The sequence below is a fragment of the Helianthus annuus genome, chromosome 2 (genome assembly GCF_002127325.2).
Source record: "Helianthus annuus cultivar XRQ/B chromosome 2, HanXRQr2.0-SUNRISE, whole genome shotgun sequence".
NCBI lineage: Eukaryota > Viridiplantae > Streptophyta > Magnoliopsida > Asterales > Asteraceae > Helianthus > Helianthus annuus.
This window is the reverse complement of record NC_035434.2, coordinates 164,700,137-164,721,989: the sequence shown is the minus strand read 5'-3', so window position 1 is coordinate 164,721,989 and position 21,853 is coordinate 164,700,137. Positions and strand designations below refer to the sequence as shown.

General features: G+C 35.2%; 2 protein-coding genes across 2 annotated transcripts; one reads left to right on the top strand and one right to left on the bottom strand.

The window, feature by feature from the left end:
• Positions 1-2,757: 2,757 nt before the first annotated feature.
• LOC110907478 (putative Myb family transcription factor At1g14600) lies at positions 2,758-9,323 on the top strand. The gene is made up of 6 exons (XM_022152458.2): positions 2,758-2,800; positions 8,005-8,209; positions 8,312-8,428; positions 8,679-8,736; positions 8,806-8,925; positions 9,019-9,323. The coding sequence occupies exons 2-4, from the start codon at positions 8,065-8,067 to the stop codon at positions 8,732-8,734; spliced, it is 318 nt and encodes a 105-aa protein (XP_022008150.2). The 5' UTR covers positions 2,758-2,800; positions 8,005-8,064; the 3' UTR covers positions 8,735-8,736; positions 8,806-8,925; positions 9,019-9,323.
• Positions 9,324-12,131: 2,808 nt separating this feature from the next.
• LOC110926857 (arogenate dehydratase/prephenate dehydratase 6, chloroplastic) lies at positions 12,132-13,829 on the bottom strand. The gene has a single exon (XM_022170510.2). The coding sequence runs from the start codon at positions 13,650-13,652 to the stop codon at positions 12,324-12,326; it is 1,329 nt and encodes a 442-aa protein (XP_022026202.1). The 5' UTR covers positions 13,653-13,829; the 3' UTR covers positions 12,132-12,323.
• Between the last annotated feature and the right edge of the window lie 8,024 nt (positions 13,830-21,853).

The window sequence follows — 21,853 nt, the reverse complement described above, 5'->3', positions numbered from 1 at the left end:
AATATGTGAAATAGAATTACTAAAATGATTAATTATATTAACTACTAGAGATTACTAACTGCAACAATTGAAAATGATTGTTTGAACAATAATGGGAAAACAAGGTTCACACCCGGTTTCAACAATTGCAAGACTTAGGGTTACTATGTGTTTTAATTAGTTTTACTTGAAATAGTTCATTAACGGGTCGCAATCACAAAGCTTAGGTGTCAATCGCTATCAACGTCGTAAACAATGGACCATGATACACTTCGTTACTTTGGACTAGCAAATCCGATCGAAAGACAAGGCAAAAATACGTGTATTCGTTTCACAAAGTCAAATTTAATCATTCACTCGACAGTTTGCAAATTCAATACCAACGTAGGACAACTGTCTAAGATTCAAATGCAATTCAAGTTGTCACAAAATAATTAACACACATAATAAACCCTAAATCTTACAAAAGTCTACACCGGGGTGAAACCTCCGAGGAATTAGCCGAGCATGATCGAAGAGACTTGATCACCGGATGTTGAAAGCTTGACTTGGATCATCGTGAAACGTGAAGATGGATTGATGGATGAAGGTTAGGGTTTTAATTGAATGATGATGGTGAATGGATGCGTGGATTGGTTGTTTGGGGAATTGGTGAAACTAGGGTTTTGAAATCAAGAAGATGATGATGAATTGTTCTTTATTCGGGTTGTAGGAAGGATGGTTGGTGGAATGGTAGGTTGTAGATGGATGAATTGTGGCTCCAAGATGTTGTTTCAAACTCCAGGGAAGTGTAACTCCCGTAATAATTGATGACCATCCCCTTTAATTCGTCAAAACAAGCTGAAATGCCAAACAAACACGACTGCAACCTGGAGGGACCGTCGCCGACGGACCTTATCACCGTCGGCGACGGTGTGTGGAATCTTGTTTTTGGCCGACGGCCAAACTAGCTGCCTACGGACATTTGTGGGCTACGGTAACTTGCAACAACCGTCGGCGATGACCCTTATGGGCGTCGGCGACGGTTCTTAAAACCCCATCTTCCTGTTTTTCGCGTTTCTTGTTCCCGGTTGACCCGTTTCGCTTCCCGGTGGTCCGGTTCTCATCCCGATGACCCGTAAAGCTCCCGAAAAGGTCCTTAAACTCCGTTAGACCTGCAAAATACGTATCTAATCAAAAGTAGGCAATTCGAAACTAAAACTTGTGTAAAAACATCAAATTAAACAATTACAAGCACCGGTTTTCGACCACGTATCACATCCCCACACTTGTCTTTTGCTTGTCCTCAAGAAAATCTGTTTTTCACTTTCACGTGGGTCGAACAATGAATACACTCCCCATTCCCGAGACGAAGGTTAAGGTCAAATGTCATGCTAAAGTTCAAACTCTTTACAATTTCCAAATATTTACCGGTAAAGTGAATAAACGCATATAATAATGGTTATCCAAGATTAACCCGCCCGCAAAACTAACAAGTCATGCATATCCCTCACAATGTTCTCTCCACTCGGCTTATAATTCGGCTAATGTGTATAATGTATTAGCACTTAAATCAGTTAATCGCTCAAAACCTGTTAGAACACGTACCCGCATAGGCTTGCAACTCAATCATTCTCCACCACCGATCACGAATACTAAGCACAAGTCAAAAGGTCTTTGAAGGGTTGTAACGGGGCTAGGCTAAGGGTAGGGAATAGGATATTTTAAAGTGGCTAAGGTGATGAAAATTCGATTCTTATTACAACGCAACTATTCTAAACTCAAATAAACTATAAACATCAATTCCAAGGCAATGGTTTTCGCCTTTTATTCAATAACTAGAAACACATATTTTTGGATTTTTCTTAATGGTTTTTCATTTTTTTTCGCAACATTTTCTGTTCTGTTTTTTTTTTTTAATTCACAACTATACAACTAAAACTCATATACTCGAATTTTCATCACACGGGTTTAAAAAGAAAAGGCTTATGGTTATGGGCTAGATGGGTTGTCAAACGAAAGGTTTAGGCTCGAAGTTGGCTACTAGGGGATAATTTTTGGGTAAGGATATAAAATGGTGTAAAAGGAAAAGGTTTACCTAATGCCTTAATCATTCTCGTGCTTGTATTCGGTCTATGGTCTCGAACGTATCAAAAGTTGCAAGTTCTACAATACGCGACTAATGGTCCACTCAACAAAGAAACATGTAAATGCAATTCTATGATACAAAAGTGGCTCAAACCTCACGTATAAGGGTATGATATGTGATATGCATGATATACTAGTTTCTTAGGCGGATTATTCCCAAATAACCACCCGCTAAATACCCGTCATGCTATTAATTTGAACTTGACCATGACAAAAGACCAAATGGGTTGTGCCATCCCTCGTTGACTTGGTTACTTGTGCTTTTAAGATCGCTTTTGAAACAAGAAATTTTTGAAAACTTTTTGAAATTTTTCCCCACACTTGAGGTAAACATTGTCCTCGATGTGTAGTGTTTAAATGAACAGGTCAAAATCGAAAATTTTTACTACTCCCCCATCCCCACACTTGAAGTACATATTGTCCTCAATGTGTAAGAACTAGAGTTTTAAAAATGCATAAGGGATGTGACACGACTAACCTTCCTAACTTTTCACCCCGGAAATTTTAATACACAATACAATCCACTTATTCCTAACTAAGAATCAAAGTAAAAGGAAACACATGCACCTGATTTTTATTGCTTGAGGCTCATATCTCCTTCGTCTCTTCATAAAAGTGGTTGTCCCATGAACATATTGTACCTACAAATTCTAATCCTTGTGTAGAAGCATGCTTCTCACAACCATCAAAACTTGTTAGTTATCTAGTTCTACCCTTTTTATGAACACATTACCAAGCCATGCGTTATTTCACTTCGATTTTTGTGGAAAATATTTTACAACAACAGCAAACCTAACTCACTTTCGTCGTAGTATAGTGGTAAGTGTTCCCGCTTGTCACGCGGGTGACCCGGGTTCGATCCCCGGCAACGGCGCCAAAATTTGATTGGAATGTCGCGCTCCGGTCAAAGATAATATTTATATACCCTAATTACCCTTAACAAATAGCTAGTGGTAGTGAGGGGTCGAACCACGAAGAGTATGTGGTTTGTGTACGGATTTGATTGAATTATGAAGTTGTCACAATTATGAAGATTGCTAAGATATATTTTTGTGTTTTTGTTTGATTGGAATATGTGAAATAGAATTACTAAAATGATTAATTATATTAACTACTAGAGATTACTAACTGCAACAATTGAAAATGATTGTTTGAACAATAATGGGAAAACAAGGTTCACACCCGGTTTCAACAATTGCAAGACTTAGGGTTACTATGTATTTTAATTAGTTTTACTTGAAATAGTTCATTAACGGGTCGCAATCATAAAGCTTAGGTGTCAATCGCTATCTACGTCGTAAACAACGGACCATGATACACTTCGTTACTTTGGACTAGCAAATCCTATCGAAAGACAAGGCATAAATACGTGTATTCATTTCACAAAGTCAAATTTAATCATTCACTCGACAGTTTGCAAATTCAATACCAACGTAGGACAATTGTCTAAGATTCAAATGCAATTCAAGTTGTCACAAAATAATTAACACACATAATAAACCCTAAACCTTACAAAAGTCTACACCGGGGTGAAACCTCTAAGGAATTAGCCGAGCATGATCGAAGAGACTTAATCACCGGATGTTGAAAGCTTGACTTGGATCATCGTGAAACGTGAAGATGGATTGGTGGATGAAGGTTAGGGTTTTAATTGAATGATGATGGTGAATGGATGCGTGGATTGGTCGTTTGGGGAATTGGTGAAGCTAGTGTTTTGAAATCAAGAAGATGATGATGAATTGTTCTTTATTCGGGTTGTAGGAAGGATGGTTGGTGGAATAGTAGGTGGTAGATGGATGAATTGTGGCTCCAAGATGTTGTTTCAAACTCCAGGGAAGTGTAACTCCCGTAATAATTGATGACCATCCCCTTTAATTCGTCAAAACAAGCTGAAATGCCAAACAAACACGACTGCAGCCTGGAGGGACCGTCGCCGACGGACCTTATCACCGTCAGCGACGGTGTGTGGAATCTTGTTTTTGGCCGACGACCAAACTAGCTGCCTACGGACATTTGTGGGCTACGGTAACTTGCAACAACCGTCGGCGACGGCCCTTATGGGCGTCGGCGACGGTGCTTAAAACCCCATCTTTTTGTTTTTCGCGTTTCTTGTTCCCGGTTGACCCGTTTCGCTTCCCGGTGGTCCGGTTCTCATCCCGATGACCCGTAAAGCTCCCGAAAAGCTCCTTAAACTCCGTTAGACCTGCAAAATACGTATCTAATCAAAAGTAGGCAATTCGAAACTAAAACTTGTGTAAAAACATCAAATTAAACAATTACAAGCACCGGTTTTCGACCACGTATCACATCCCGACACTTGTCTTTTGCTTGTCCTCAAGCAAATCTGTTTTTCACTTTCACGTGGGTCGAACAATGAATACACTCCCCATTCCCGAGACGAAGGTTAAGGTCAAATGTCATGCTAAAGTTCAAACTCTTTACAATTTCCAAATATTTACCGGTAAAGTGAATAAACGCATATAATAATGGTTATCCAAGATTAACCCGCCCGTAAAACTAACAAGTCATGCATATCCTCACAATGTTCTCTCCACTCGGCTTATAATTCGGCTAATGTGTATAATGTATTAGCACTTAAATCAGTTAATCGCTCAAAACCTGTTAGAACACGTACCCGCATAGGCTTGCAACTCAATCATTCTCCACCACCGATCACGAATACTAAGCACAAGTCAAAAGGTCTTTGAAGGGTTGTAACGGGGCTAGGCTAAGGGTAGGGAATTGGATATTTTAAAGTGGCTAAGGTGATGAAAATTCGATTCTTATTACAACGCAACTATTCTAAACTCAAATAAACTATAAACATCAATTCCAAGGCAATGACTTTTGCCTTTTATTCAATAACTAGAAACACATATTTTTGGATTTTTCTTAATGGTTTTTCATTCTTTTTCGCAACATTTTATGTTCTGTTTTTTTTTTAATTCACAACTATAAAACTAAAACTCATATACTCGAATTTTCATCACACGGGTTTAAAAAGAAAAGGCTTATGGTTATGGGCTAGATGGGTTGTCAAACGAAAGGTTTAGGCTCGAAGTTGGCTACCAGGGGATAATTTTTGGGTAAGGATATAAAATGGTGTAAAAGGAAAAGGTTTACCTAATGCCTTAATCATTCTCGTGCTTGTATTCGGTCTATGGTCTCGAACGTATCAAAAGTTGCAAGTTCTACAATACGCGACTAATGGTCCACTCAACAAAGAAACATGTAAATGCAATTCTATGATACAAAAGTGGCTCAAACCTCACGTATACGGGTATGATATGTGATATGCATGATATACTAGTTTCTTAGGCGGATTATTCCCAAATAACCACCCGTTAAATACCCGTCATGCTATTAATTTGAACTTGACCATGACAAAAGACCAAATGGGTTGTGCCATCCCTCGTTGACTTGGTTACTTGTGCTTTTAAGATCGCTTTTGAAACAAGAAATTTTTGAAAAATTTTTGAAATTTTCCCCCATCCCCACACTTGAGGTAAACATTGTCCTCAATGTGTAGTGTTTAAATGAACGGGTCAAAATCGAAAATTTTTACTACTCCCCCATCCCCACACTTGAAGTATATATTGTCCTCAATGTGTAAGAACTAGAGTTTTAAAATGCATAAGGGATGTGACACGACTAACCTTCCCAACTTTTCACCCCGGAAATTATAATACACAATACAATCCACTTATTTCTAACTAAGAATCAAAGTAAAAGGAAACACATGCACCTGATTTTTATTGCTTGAGGCTCATATCTCCTTCGTCTCTTCATAAAAGTGGTTGTCCCGTGAACATATTGTACCTACAAATTCTAATCCTTGTGTAGAAGCATGCTTCTCACAACCATCAAAACTTGTTAGTTATCTAGTTCTACCCTTTTTATGAACACATTACCAAGCCATGCGTTATTTCACTTCGATTTTTGTGGAAAATATTTTACAACAACAACAAACCTAACTCACTCTCGTTGTAGTATAGTGGTAAGTATTCCCGCTTGTCACGCGGGTGACCCGGGTTCGATCCCCGGCAACGACGCCAAAATTTGATCGGAATGTCGCGCTCCGGTCAAAGATAATATTTATATACCCTAATTACCCTTAACAAATAGCTAGTGGTAGTGAGGGGTCGAACCACGAAGAGTATGTGGTTTGTGTACGGATTTGATTGAATTATGAAGTTGTCACAATTATGAAGATTGCTAAGATATATTTTTGTGTTTTTGTTTGATTGGAATATGTTAAATAGAATTACTAAAATGATTAATATATAAACTACTAGAGATTACTAACTGCAAGAATTGAAAATGATTGTTTGAACAATAATGGGAAAACAAGGTTCACACCCGGTTTCAACAATTGCAAGACTTAGGGTTACTATGTATTTTAATTAGTTTTACTTGAAATAGTTCATTAACGGGTCGCAATCACAAAGCTTAGGTGTCAATCGCTATCAACGTCGTAAACAACGGACCATGATACACTTCGTTACTTTGGACTAGCAAATCCTATCGAAAGACAAGGCATAAATACGTGTATTCATTTCACAAAGTCAAATTTAATCATTCACTCGACAGTTTGCAAATTCAATACCAACGTAGGACAATTGTCTAAGATTCAAATGCAATTCAAGTTGTCACAAAATAATTAACACACATAATAAACCCTAAACCTTACAAAAGTCTACACCGGGGTGAAACCTCCAAGGAATTAGCCGAGCATGATCAAAGAGACTTGATCACCGGATGTTGAAAGCTTGACTAGGATCATCGTGAAACGTGAAGATGGATTGATGGATGAAGGTTAGGGTTTTAATTGAATGATGATGGTGAATGGATGCGTGGATTGGTCGTTTGGGGAATTGGTGAAGCTAGGGTTTTGAAATCAAGAAGATGATGATGAATTGTTCTTTATTCGGGTTGTAGGAAGGATGGTTGGTGGAATGGTAGGTGGTAGATGGATGAATTGTGGCTCCAAGATGTTGTTTCAAACTCCAGGGAAGTGTAACTCCCGTAATAATTGATGACCATCCCCTTTAATTCATTAAAACAAGCTGAAATGCCAAACAGACACGACTGCAACCTGGAGGGACCGTCGCCGACGGACCTTATCACCGTCGGCGACGGTGTGTGGAATCTTGTTTTTGGCCGACGGCCAAACTAGCTGCCTACAGACATTTGTGGGCTACGGTAACTTGCAACAACCGTCGGCGACGGCACTTATGGGCGTCGGCGACGGCACTTATGGGCGTCGGCGACGGTGCTTAAAACCCCATCTTCCTGTTTTTCGCGTTTCTTGTTCCCGGTTGACCCGTTTCGCTTCCCGGTGGTCCGGTTCTCATCCCGATGACCCGTAAAGCTCCCGAAAAGCTCCTTAAACTCCGTTAGACCTGCAAAATACATATCTAATCAAAAGTAGGAAATTCGAAACTAAAACTTGTGTAAAAACATCAAATTAAACAATTACAAGCACCGGTTTTCGACCACGTATCAATTTCTATATATAGCTGATTAATAATACTCAAACTCGCATAACACTTGAAATCAAACCATTTGATTTCAATGACAGATCAGTCAGACTAGCCATGGTTGAGAATGAAATAACAAGACTAGAAAGCCAAATCAGTTATCTACAAACTGATTTAGACAAAGAGAAAGAAGTTACAAGAGTTTCTGATTTGAGATTCAAAGCTAAATAAATCATGTCAAGACTTGCTGATTTGAAAAAGAAAACTGTGTTCTGATCATGATTCTTTAAAGATTGATGAATTAAAGAACACCAAGCTTGTTATCAGTTACTTTCTGATCTTAAAACCTTAAAAAGATTCAAGAAAGATGATCAAAGATGGTGGTTGTGATGGTTCTGAATGATCAATTGTGTTGCAGGAAATTGAAGATGATGATGAAAATAATACGAAATCGGGTGAGAGCTCGGGGACTAATAGCATGGAAGATCGAAGAGAGGATGGGAAAACGGATACAACTACTCGAGTTAGACAATATGTTAGATCTAAGATGCCTAGATTGAGATGGACTCCAGAACTTCATCACGCGTTTGTTCGTGTTGTGAAACGACTCGGTGGTCAAGAAAGTAAGAATATCAGTTAAATCTTTCTTAAAATTCAAGTTAATTTTTGTTTTATTTAATCTTGTAAATGATCTTTCTTAATTGATTTACCATGTATTTGTGTAGGAGCAACCCCTTTGAAGGAGTTAGATGAGATGAACAAACGTTTGAAGGAGATGGAGGAAGAAGTTGCCGCTCTTCGCGAGATGCAAGCCAAAGTTGAGAAAGAAATGGGTGTTCAAGGTAAGCACCAAATTACTTTTCACACAGTTCTTGCTATCAATTGATCCTGTGAGAACTCAGAACAATGTAAGCACCAAATTATTTTTCACACACAAAAAAACAGCGGTTGAGACCACTGTTCGGTTAAAACAGCGGTTGAGACCACTGTTCGGCATATATCTTTGCACTTTGTGCTACATATGTTGTCTAATGTTCCCCTGATTTATATGATTTCACATAATGCTTGCAGAACACTGTGATGATAACATAGAATATGAAAAGAGGAGATTGCAGCATATTTTGGTGAAGTTTCAGTTTTATTCTTAAAGGTATCACTTCATCTTGCACCAAAGTGCTTTTCAAATGGTCAATTTGATTTTACCTTTGGGTTTCATCAGTTTGTGGAGATTGAACAACATTTATCCTAAGCGTTTCTTAAATCATCTTGGCATTAGTGTGGAGATTGAACAACATTTATCCTAAGCGTCATGTTTCAACTGCAGTTTCAAGCTACCCAAGTATCAAATTCTTGATTTTTAGAACTATTTTAATTATAGATATTAAATATAAAAGCAATATGGGACCTGATGAATGTATACATATGCATACAGGTCCAATATAAGTATTCAGATATGTAAAAAAAGCAATACCTTAATAGCATAAATGGAACAGGAAAAAGGTTAGCATAAATGGAGCTCCTAGATCCTCAGGAGTGAGAAGATGAATATAGTGGTGACATAATCTATTTTCTATGCACTTTCTCTACAGAAGTTAAGAGACGGAGAGATATGTTGGTGGCTTGGATGTTAGAAGTTCATGATTTTTCAAATTGTGTTGAGCAACTAGATTAGATGTTGTTATAATAAGGATGATGCATTCGTTGTAACCGACTTGATAATCTATTTTTAATTAAACCTTAAAAAATGTATAATCACTCATCGACTAATAAAATGTGGTATGCAATGAATTGAAAAAAACGACCCGTGTTTACACACGGGTCTTACCGCTAGTTTAACTAATAACATAATACTTGCCTCCTTTATACCTCCCCCTCACAACCCTCCAAGACATTTTAATCTAATAATTTTTCCCAAATCGTTTTAACTAATAACATAATATTTGCCTCCTTTCTCGTTGTAGTTTTGTTGGAAGTAGCATATTTACGATGGGAAATAGAATAATATTCCAAATGTCGCGTTTTATGATCCTATTTCCTAACATGGTTTGATGGAATCATGTAAAAGCATCCATAATGATAGAAAGAACCTTCTTCTCAAACAAATGGTGTGGCAATGATAAATACTTCTTCCCAAAAACTAGTGATATGGCACTTGTGTCACTCTTTCTCTCTCCTACCCCATTGACACACCTTTTTTTTTTTGAAAATAAACTATCATTAGAAACTGCCTCCGACCCAAATGGGCAAAAGGCCAATACAAAACAGGGGCCCCGACCCAAACGGGCAAAGGCCAAAGTTACACCATATACATCGGGTATTTACACCAATCCTTCCAACTAATAAATTTACATGCTGATCTATTTTTAAGCCACCCAAACCCTCTCGATTTAATATCTATCAAGATCTCTTGAGAACTTCTCCTGTGTTGATTAAATACCAAATCATTCCTAGCCTTCCATAAACACCAACACGCGATAATTACCAATCCCCGTAAAATCTTCTTCGTTTTTTTCCTTTCTTGATTGGAGTTATGAATATCCATCAAGTCTTTGAATTCGAATGCGAAAATCGGAGGGATGTTACACCAATCACTGAAATCTGCCCAAACACGAATTGCCAACGAGCATGCTGTAAATAGATGATCTAGAGATTCCTCATACTCATCGCAGAACGGGCACATAACCGATGTTATATCAACATTCCTTCTTCTCAGATTGACTCTAGTAGCAAGACGATCCAGGTTACCTCTCCACATCATGATATTGCATTTGATAGGGACCCATTTACTCCATTCATAAGTAGGAAGGTGACTAGAACCCCTATCTGAAATTAACATCTTTTTAACTGATTTCACCGAAAATCCATCCTTTCTGTCAACGCTCCATATCCATGTGTCCTCTTCGTTAGACAATCTCACCATGTTAATTACTTCTTGACATTCCTGCCATTCTTTACGTTCATTATCAGACTCGGGCAATCTAACCCAACTCCAACAAAGACCGTCGATTCCTTGACCCCTCCCTATTTTCTCTGAAATCCTGCAAGATTTATTAGGATCCAAAGAAAAAATATGTGGCCATCTTTCCAAGAATGGAAGATCACCCACCCATGTATCAATCCAAAACCGAATTTCCTCCCCGTTACCCACTTTTCCCATACCTCTATCGTTTTTTTCATCAATCCCAATCACATAAATCGTTTTTAGTAGCTCATAGACAAGAACTACCTTACACACAAAAACAGCTAAAAACACCACGATGGTCTAAACATTTAAAGAAGTACAAGAATATTCATGTAAGCTTTATTTAACAAAAAAATCCAATAGCAAAAAAAAAAAGTATAAGAGTTTGATGGATTGTAACTTTACTTTGTATTCACATTGTTACAAGTATGTAATGAATCACCAAGAGAAATTAAAGTTGACCCTCTCCCACTCTATGGATACCATTAACAACCAATGCCCAAATTTGAGAAGACACTGATTTGTATCGCCACCATCATTTATAATAACGCCATATTCACCTCCATCATACCTCCCACTCCCAACCCTTTAAGCATTTTTGATCTAATAATTTCTTCCCAAGCCATTTTAGCTAATAACGCAATATTTTCCTCCTTTCTTTATGTTGTTTTGTTGGAAGTAGCATATTTATGATAGGAAATACAAGAATATTCCAAATGTAGCATTTTATGATCCTATTTGCTAACATGGTTTGTTGGGATCATGTAGAAGCATCATATAATGATAGAAAGAATCTTCTGCTCAAAACACAAGTGGTGTTGCAATGATATAAGGGTGTAAGGGGCACCTTCGGTGAGTGGATTCGGTGACCTCATTCACTTAAGGGGAACACCGCCGCCATCACTTAGGTGAGTGGTTTGAGGGAGTGAAATCGTGGGGGATTCACCGAAGAGAGGGGGGAGAGAGGGAGGATAGAGGGAGGAGAGAGAGAGGAGTGGACCAATGAGAAGTTTTCTTTCTTTTTTTTTTTTTTAATAAAAAACCAAGTCACCTAAGAGGGAGTGCCGCCATCAATTTAGGGTGTTAGGGGAGTTTAAGAGGAGAGTTGACGTGGCACACGAGAATTGGTTATGCGTAAGAGAGGGGACTCCCCTCTTAGGGGAGTGCCCCTTACACCCTAAGCAACCTTCTTCTCGTAAACGAGTGATGTGACACTTACATCTTTTTTCCCCTCCAGCCCCACCGATACACTTATAAAATAACACTTTCTTTCTCCGTTTTCCTCAAATTAACATACTCATTTTCAGTAGTTTATACACAAAACTACCTAACACGTAAAAACACTACGACGGTCTAAACTCTTCAATCACGTTTAAAAAATCTAAAAATATACATGTATGCCTCTGCAAGCTTAAGAATTATACTAACTCTTAATAGTTCACACCTCTAACTGGTTCAGCACTTAATGATTTAGACCTCTTACTGGTTTAACACTTAACCATTAAGAAGTTGTCAAACAACCCATAAGAGTATAAGAATTTGGTGGATGGTAACTTTGTATTCACATTGTTACAACTAAATAATGAACCGCAAATTAAACAACAATCATGTATTATAAACCCCCAAAAAATTACACAAAACAATAACCCTAAACTTATAACAAGAGGGGTTCAAACTTAAAACTTCAAACTTCAAACCTTTAACCTTCACTTTAAACCTTTTTAAAAACATAAAATATACATCATAAGGATCCAATAACGTCACAACTCCACTAATCAATCCCCCCTAGAAGGGGACCAAGGCGTCATATCCATGGGGTAACTACCTAACACCCTCAAGAAACTCGTAAACTCTTGAACCTCCGCAAGTGCATTCTGAGCCCTAACATCCGCCATTGAAGCTTCAAAATCCACATAAAACATGTACTCAAAATGCTTAGCAGTCCCAACATTCGCATCATCCACAAGCCGAATCGGCCGGTTCCGATGCGGCCGGCTCTCAATCTTCGTCAAACTAATATTCCTAAACGCAAACGCGGACAACACTTTAAACAGTACGGATGTTCCTTTATCGTGCGCGAACACGATGCTCGTTTTAAACGGGCGATCCGTCCGCGGAATTATCGGTTCGCGAGCCAGCATCACGAACCGAGTAATGTTACTCGAATCATCCTGGATTCCGTCCGCCAGGATGTTCAGGTTATACAGCTCTGCCGCGCGTGCTGACGCAATCGCCGCGGTGTCGCGGAGTTTGTTCGCGGAAACAAACTCCGCGGCGCCAGCTGTATCGTCAACCGCCTCGCGTGTGACGGTTAATCCGAGTTTCGTTAGAGTTAACTCGCACTGAGCTAAAGCTTGTGGATGACTTATAACTCGGTTAATGAATTCTTTACGAACTCCTGGTAATGCTAACAGACAGTGATGCACCGGAAGTTGAACTTCTCCGACGATATGCAACCGGTGACGGAGGAGTAGGTCATAATTCCGGTGAATACTACCGCCGAGAGAGTTTTCAACCGGTAAAACCGCTCGATCTGCAATCCAAAGCTCAACCGCCTGAAATGCGACTTCAAATTGATCACACGGAATCGCTTCACAATCCGGATAAGCTTTTCCGGCAGCGGCTTCGCTGTACGCGCCGGGGACGCCTTGGTAGGCTACTCGGAGAGTGGAGCCGTGCATCGGAGCTGGAGATAAGTCGGTGATTGTTAACGCTTTAGGTATTTTCTCAACCGGTACTAGATCTAGGGTTTTGTGACCGTTTACGACGGTTATGTTATCGGCTCCGCCGGTTTTCTCGGTGTTTTGTTGTTGTGAGACGACTTTGCTTGCGAGAATTGCGCATGAGCTTTGCCAGTCGGCTCGGCTCTTTCCGACGCCACCGGTCGCCGGAGTTACCGGAGCCGCCGGTGGTGGCGGAGCAGACGGAGGCACGGCGGGATTGGTGATTGAACCGGTGTTTGGAGCTGAGTCGAAACGGCGTGCGGCTGAGTTAACGGTGAAAGTGAGGCGGTGGTTACGGAACAGTGACGGTGACGGAGATGGAGACGGTGTACGGAGTATGGATTTGATGTTAATTGTGGAGGATGGAGCTAACGACTGCATGTTTTGGGTTCTGTTAGGATGCCGTTAATGGTGGTGGGGGTTAGGTAACGGTGACGGAGACGGTGTTGTGGTTTGTGAAGCTTGGGGAAATTTGAGGGCCAAGCTGAAAATGGGGATGAGAGATTTGGGTTTTTATATTGGGAAAAGGAAACGAGTGGGAGACTAGACAAGGTCAAGCTCACACCTACCACCTCTAAAAATTATACGTCACCAATAATATTATTATACAAGATTATAATATTATTGACTTGGTTTATAAAATATAATAATAATAATTTATAAAATATAAACGTTAATACCTTGCGGTTTGGATTTTGAAAGCTTGAGCCAAACTGGTTACACGCGCAATGCTTTCGGGTTCCGGTTCAAATCATGATAAAGGTGATTTTTTTTGGATATTCATCTCGACTAGATTTACATTAATATTGTCACTAAAGATATTAATATAATTAGTGGGTGGGGTTCTAGAGTGAACACTACTGTATTTGCGAACTAAGTGAACAAATCTTAGCCATCGATTTACACACGTGGATAGCTAGGATTTCATCATCAAATCGTAAAATACACTAGTGTATTTTATCATCAAATCATGGCCATTGCTCTACACACATGTATGGCCAGGATTAGTTCGCTCAGTTTGCAAATTACACTAGTGTTCACTCTTGAACCTAATCCTATAATTAGTATATTTAATGTATATTCACTTTTAATTTTTTTTGTTTCGTTTTTCTTAATGTACTGTTATACAACGACGTCACTTTTCAAATATATCTTCATTTACTATGTTTTTCTTGATGTGTTGTTATATAAAAAATTTATTCGTTAACCAGGTTAGTACTTATTATGTTAGTTCTAGATTAGTTAAATGTGTAAATGGTTGTAGTAAACACCATTGATTACTTGTGGATTATTCATTTAAAGTTTTGATAATGGACATTGAACATGCTTTAAAAGAATATTATCCATATGTAAAAAATTTATTACTATGTTAATTTATGTATAGTTTTTAGATTAAGATAAAATAGGTAAAGTATTCATAACATTCATGAAAATATGTAAGAAAGTATCCACTCATTTGTACAAAATTTACTTTGTTAATATATGTCTAGTTTTTAATTAATTATAGGTTAGAATTCGATGACGTTTCTATTCTAAAAAATTATTAATCTCTTTTTGGTAGTGAACTTCATACCTACGACCTCTATCTCTATGACATGTCATCTTTTACTTACGTGCATTTTTCTTTGTTTTTATATTATATTTTTTTGTTAGAAATAGTTGTAGTAAATACCAAATACCATTAATTACTTCTGGATTATTCAATTAAATTGATATAACGTAGGTAGAGTACATAAATTTGGATAATGTATTTTGAATTCTTTTTTACATTCAATTAAATTGATATAAAGTAGGTAGAGCCGTAGAGTATATAAATTTTGATAATGTATTTTGAATTGTTTTTTTACCCATTTGTACTTATTTGACTGCATTACTAAAAAAATCGTGTTTTGTAATATTTGTTCTGTAGTATTAATTTTATTCACGCGTGTATCGTTCTTACCTACAACCTCTTTGACATGCCTTCTTTTACTTGGGTGCATTTTTCTTTGTTTTTTATATTATATTTTCTTCTATTGCTATTATTAGAGAAGCTGTTTTTTGTATTATATTTTCTTCTATTGCTATTATTAGAGAAGCAATCACCGATAGTGTTTTATGTGAGAGGGGCTCTATTACTAATTTACTATTACTAGAGATGGTTTGTATTATATATATATTTTGCTAAAAGTTTTAAAAACCCAATAAAAAATTATAATATTAGATAACTCATGTATAAATTTATCACATTTATACTTTCTCTTTATATGATTTTGATGTATAATGAGAAAGAGAATAGTATAATGATTACATTACAGCTTGTATTTTAATGAGTAAACTAGTGTATTTGACCGCGCCTTGCGGCGGTACGGTATTGCGAGCACTGGATCAGTATCGCTATGGTTTGCTATAGTACCAGTACGATACATGCACTAAGTATAGAAATCAATATGTGTTTTACATCGATCGAAAACGATAGAAGCGAACACTGCTACCGGCACCAATCGTGTTTGAACGGTATCGACCAGTTCAGATCGTCATGGTACCGATATTTATATACCATCGCGGATAGAGTTGTATAAATGAAAAATTATTGAAACCAAAAACAATAAAAGTGAGTAGAGGTCATGTTAGCTACCAATGTTGTTCAGTACAATCCGATGTTAGTTTATTGAAAGCAAAAACAATAAAATATATTGGTACCGAAACTGATATTGTTCTTTCGGTTTTGGCACGGTTCACTACAGTAGCGGCACAATATCCATTATTAAACATGAAGCCATAAAATGGATACAAGTACCGTTGCCGATCTTGTTCAGTTCGTTACAGTATAATAGCGATAAAGTTTCAGTTCATCGAAAGCAAAAAAACAATTAAACTAAATATTTGCATCGATACAGATGTTGTTTGGTTGTTTCAACTCAGTCTGGTACGATAGCGGCACAATATCCTTTTTAAATAAAATTATATCACAATGTTGAAAAAATCAAACATAGAACAGATAATAAATTATCATTCATCATCCATTTTGGTTCACTTTGATACGACAATGACACAGTATTTATTTTCAATAAGACTTATATAGCAATGTTGAGAAAATATATAAATATAGTTACGGAGTAAGATTTTTTTTTTAAAAAAGTTAACGAATACAACTTATTAGAAAAAAAAATAAAGAATAAAAATTCATTAAAAAAGTAAATAAACATAGAATAAAATAAATAAATAAATAAATAAATAAATAAATGCTATAAAGTAGAAAAAAAAAACAAATACTTTAAAAATATATACCCCTCTTCATGAACCTCTATATTAATATGTATAATAACATGAAACTTAAGTATTTAAAATGTATGTTTTTGATATTTTTATTTTTAGTTAGAGTATATAAACATGATATATGAAATTCCTTTTTTTCGTTTTATTATTATTATTATTATTACACAGGTTGAATATTGAAATATATGCCCATGACATTAAAGTCTAGTGTCATCTTGGGTGAGATAAGGCTTATCAACCATTAAGTCATGGGTTCGATTTCCACAAGAGGTTTCCCATATTTATTGGGTTTCTATTGAATTGGTGTATACATAGATATGATCGGGTGGTTTTGTTGTGCTAAGATGATACTCTAGTGGCCTGTTAGTGATCCAGATTTGTCGTTAAAAAAGATTATTGAAACATATGTAAGTCATAAGTTTGTAGATAATCATTATTAATGAAATGACTTATTACATGAAGTAGTGAAAAAAAAAAGAGAAAAGTTACGTATGGAGCTATTCAAATTTAAATTTTACGTTTTTACTTTTATTTGAAGTCACAATATTCATCTTATTATTTACGGTTGTGAAATAGTGTTATTAAAAAGATAAAAATAATGATGATAGTAAGTTATGAGGTTATGAGGGTTAAGGTAAAACAATAATTATATTCTACTATTTATATTAATGAAATACTAGACTCTTTGATATAAATTTTACTTTAGAAGATAGGGATAATGAGACGTGATACGTATATCATAGTAAGGAAATATTACATGTTTATAAATAATACTATAAATGACATATGCGTTTAAACAAATAGGATTAAAGTTTTTAAAACTACAACTTTTGATTGTCAAGACAGCTTTTTAAAAATTTTTTTAAAAGGCAGACAACTCTTTAATTAATAGTCGGCGTTTAGATATTCAAATTTAATGTTTATAATTTTATAACGTCCTTTGTTTAGTATGATAAGTTACTTAAAATGATTAAAATTAAGTTTAACTAGAATTACGACCCGCCGCAATGCGGCGGGGATTCTTTAGTTATAACTAAGTCGATTTAAGACGCGCACGTTATGTTGAACCTGTCAAACGGGAAAAAATAGACGAAACGTAAAAACGTTAAACCAAAGACGCATGTTGCAATGCGTTAAGTCACAAAATTTAGAACGAAGCATAAAGCGAAAAATTTGCGGAAAACAAAAACTATAAAGGACCAAAGTTGAAAGTAAAAAAAAGTTGTGAGGATAGATTGCAAAAGATAAAAAGTTTTGTGTTAAAAGTAAAAAAAACAAATAGTTTTGGGTTAAAAGTAATTTATGAAATACTTTTTGGTGAAAAGTAAAAAGATCATTTTTTTTAAAACCCTCCAAAAGCCAAGGTTTTAACAAACATATGCATAACTATTTTTTGTTTAAAAAACCCCCAAAGCCAAGATTACCACACATAAGTAAAAAAAATCAAAGTGGTTAAATTGCAAAAAATGAAAACTTTTGAATTAGAAGTGAAAAATCAAATTAATCAAAGGGGTTAAATCGTATAAGATAGAAACTTTTGAATTAGAAGTGAAAAATCAAATTAATTAAAAGGGTTAAATTACCAAAGATTAAAACTTTAAATTTAAATTGTCAAAGATTAAAAGTTTAGGGTTAAAAAGGAAACAAAGATTAAACTTAAAACTTAAATTGTTAAAGATTAAAACTTTAGGGTTAAAAAGGAAAATTTTAGTTTTTTTTTTTTTAAAAACTCCCTAAGCATATGTTACAACACATGTATGCATATTGAAGTTGCTTATTTATAGGTTAATAATATTTAAAAGTTAGTACTGACTTTTTAGGGTGAAAATTATTATTATTGATACAAATAATGATAAAATTGAGAGAAGAGATTTGATGGTGATCAATGATGGGATCATTTATTACAACAAGGATAAAGATAAGAGGATAATGATATAGTGGAGGGTTCAAATGAGAAGAATTTTTTTGTAAGAAGAAAAAAGAAGAAGTTTCAACCAATAAGAACGCTCCATTTTACTTTATTTAATATTTGCATTTAATTTTAATATAAGGGTATATTGGTAAACTTACATAAATCATTAATTTGTATTCTTCCCATTTAATAACTAACTAAATTAAATTTGTAACTCCTTTTCAAAATATATATTTTTTTCCAAATTTAAAAAAAAACAACTTAATTTAAAGTGTAGAATAACTTACTAGTTGTGTAGGATAAATTACGAGTTGTGTAGGATATATTTCGAGGTGTGTAGGATAAATTTCGACTGTGTAGGATAAAATTCTAAAATGTGTAGGGTATATGTAGGAAAATTTTGATATGTGTAGGTTTTGTAGATTATATGTAGGATAATTAATGATTAGTTGACTAATTAATTAAAGAGGGAAAAATTAATGATATGAGTTATAAATGAAATAGTATTTTACTAATATGCCCTTTCTTCTTTTTATTCTCACATTAAATTTCTTCTCAAATGAACCTTCCCCTAATGATATATACCTTTAAATGATTATTAACCATTGAAAGATTTATTTAAAAACAATTAGGAAAATAAACACACATTGTTCAAATGATGTGATAAGTTAAATGTTGATTAAAAAAGTAAAAATATATAATTATTTATTAAAAATATTATTAACCATTGAAAGATTTATTTAGAAAAAATTAGGAAAATAAACACACATGTTCAAATGATGTGATAAATGCACCCCACTTTTTACTTTTCACACCCCTTTTCTAAAAAAACATTTAAAACTTTTCAAATTCCACCCCTTTAAAATCCATTCATCACAATTTTTACACTAATAATTCACAACCAATACTCTTTTTTATCCATTTGTATATCTATTAACATGATATTTTTTTTATTACAAAAATACGATAGTTCTGTATTATTAAAAAGATAGATATTTAAATCAACTCGACTCCCTGTTAAAAGTCATCTTGTATTTCTTTTTTGTTAAAATTCATCTTTTTCTTTTTCAGTACATAAGTAAAAAATCATCTTTTGTTCCGGACGTAATATTCTTAATTGTCATTAGACTGGAAGGTATGGGGGCCGGCTGATGCCCGGCTTGGCCCGGCGCCGGACCCCCACACCGCCCCCCTCACCCGGCTTCCATCACACCCGGCGACCCACAGCCGGGTCCGCCGCTCCACAATTCAAAAATATAGCCGTTTTTTAACGGCATTTTCAATAAAAAAAAAATCATTTTCCTTTTAAATAAATACCACATTCTCTTCCTTTTTTATATCATTCTTCTCCAATTCTTCTCCATTCTCTTCCTTTTTTATAAAAACACTCTATAATTTTTATACCATTCTCTCCTAATCATGAATCCATTCAACCCAAACAACCCCAACCCAAACAACCCCAACCCGAATAATCCCAATCCGAACCAACCTAATTTTTTTTCGAGTCCCGCTTACACTCCGACTATGGATCCTTCGTGGGGGGCTTCGCAATTTCCGTTTTCGGGTTTCCAACAAACACCCAACGCCTTCTCACAAATGTCTCAACTTCAACAAGTTCAACAATATCAAGCGCTCCAACAAATCATGCAACGCAACACGTTTGAACAACTCCAATCGCAATCGCAACCCCCGATTCAACTTGAAGATGATGATGAAGAAGTCGTCCCCGAATCACCACCGCAAGAGCTCACGCGCAAAAAAAACAAGGGGAAGGGAAAGAAGGTTGAACCCGAAACCGCGCAAAAACCGACTCGGTTTCGGGGGATGAACGCGAGGTTTATCGGAGGATGAAAGAAGAGGTGAAAAAAAAATGGACGTCGTAGGTTTTAGGAAACGTAATTTTTTTTATTTTTTATTTTCGGTTTCTTTTTTTTTTTTGGAAATGTAATTTTTTTATTTTTTATTTTCGGTTTCTTTTTTTTTTAGGGAATGTAATTTTTTTTTATGTTATGAAATGAAATTATTTATGTTATTTTATGTGGTGTTTTTTAAATTTTATAAAGTTTTTATTAACTTGGTTATTAAATTAAACAATAGGAAATTATAAAATAATGAGGTGGGGCCCCATCCTCCATCCCCCTCCATCCTTCATTTGGCTCATTCCCCACGAGCCGTCTACGTGACGCCTATGTGGAGGCTCATCCCGTGAGGATGAGCCAAACCATACCCACTAGTCTTATGGCATCAATTTATTTGTAATGATGGGTAGTGGAGATTGCAAATGACGACCAGGCCAAATATTTGTACATGAAATCATGATGTCATAATTAAGATAATTAAAGTAATACACAAACATGTTTAAATTGCTTTTTAATATAAAAAAATATAAAACATAATTCATCTTTTTTTCGGTACATGAGTAAAAGATCTTTTTTTTGTTCAGTACGTAAGTAAAAACTCATCGTTTTTTATCTGCCACTATATCTATTAAAATGATACTTTTATTACAAAAATATAATGTTCCATTTAATTAAAAAGATACATATTTTAAATCAACATTTTATAAAGACAAAAATAAAATAAAAAGTTAAACCAAAAAAAAATAGAAAATGAAAAATAGGGATACTTCCTAATGCAATTAAAAAAAATAGAAAATACAAGGTTTGATTTAAAAAAAATAGAAAATATAAGGTTTGATTTAAAAAAATAGAAAATATAAGGTTTGATTGTATTTATTTTAAAACTTTAAGGGGGGGGGGGAGGGGGGTTGCAACTAGTAAGAAATGAGAAAAGAGGAGCGCATTTAGCAACACCCCAAATTAAATGTTGATTAAAAAGTAAAAAAAATAAATAAATAAACAAACACATCTATTCTATACATATAATAAAGTAAATCAATGTGTGACACGTGCTATTTATTGGAGGCATCTAATTTTTTGTCTTCCCGCCTCTTTTTCGTACTAATCTTATATTAATATTAATTAAATGATAAATTAATACTAAATCTTATCCTAAAGATTTCTCTCCTACTTATCTTAATGAAATAAATAAGAATTTAATATTAAATTTTATCCTTGAATATTATCCTTTTAAAATTAAGTTGATAAACATTAATCATTTTTAAAATCAAGTTGATAAATAGTAATTAGAAGTAAAGTTAAGAGTCATATATCAAGTAGGATAAATGTATACATACATATTAAAAAATAAGAAAAAAAATTATAAAACTAAAAAAAAAGAAAAATCTCTAAATTTTACCTTTGAATAATCCTTTAAAAAATAAGTTAATAAATATTAATCACAAGTAGAGTTAAAAGTTATACATCAATTAGGATAAATTTATACCTAAATATTTAAAATAAAAAAAGAAAATTATAAACTAGAAAAAGGAAAAATCTCCAAATATATATAA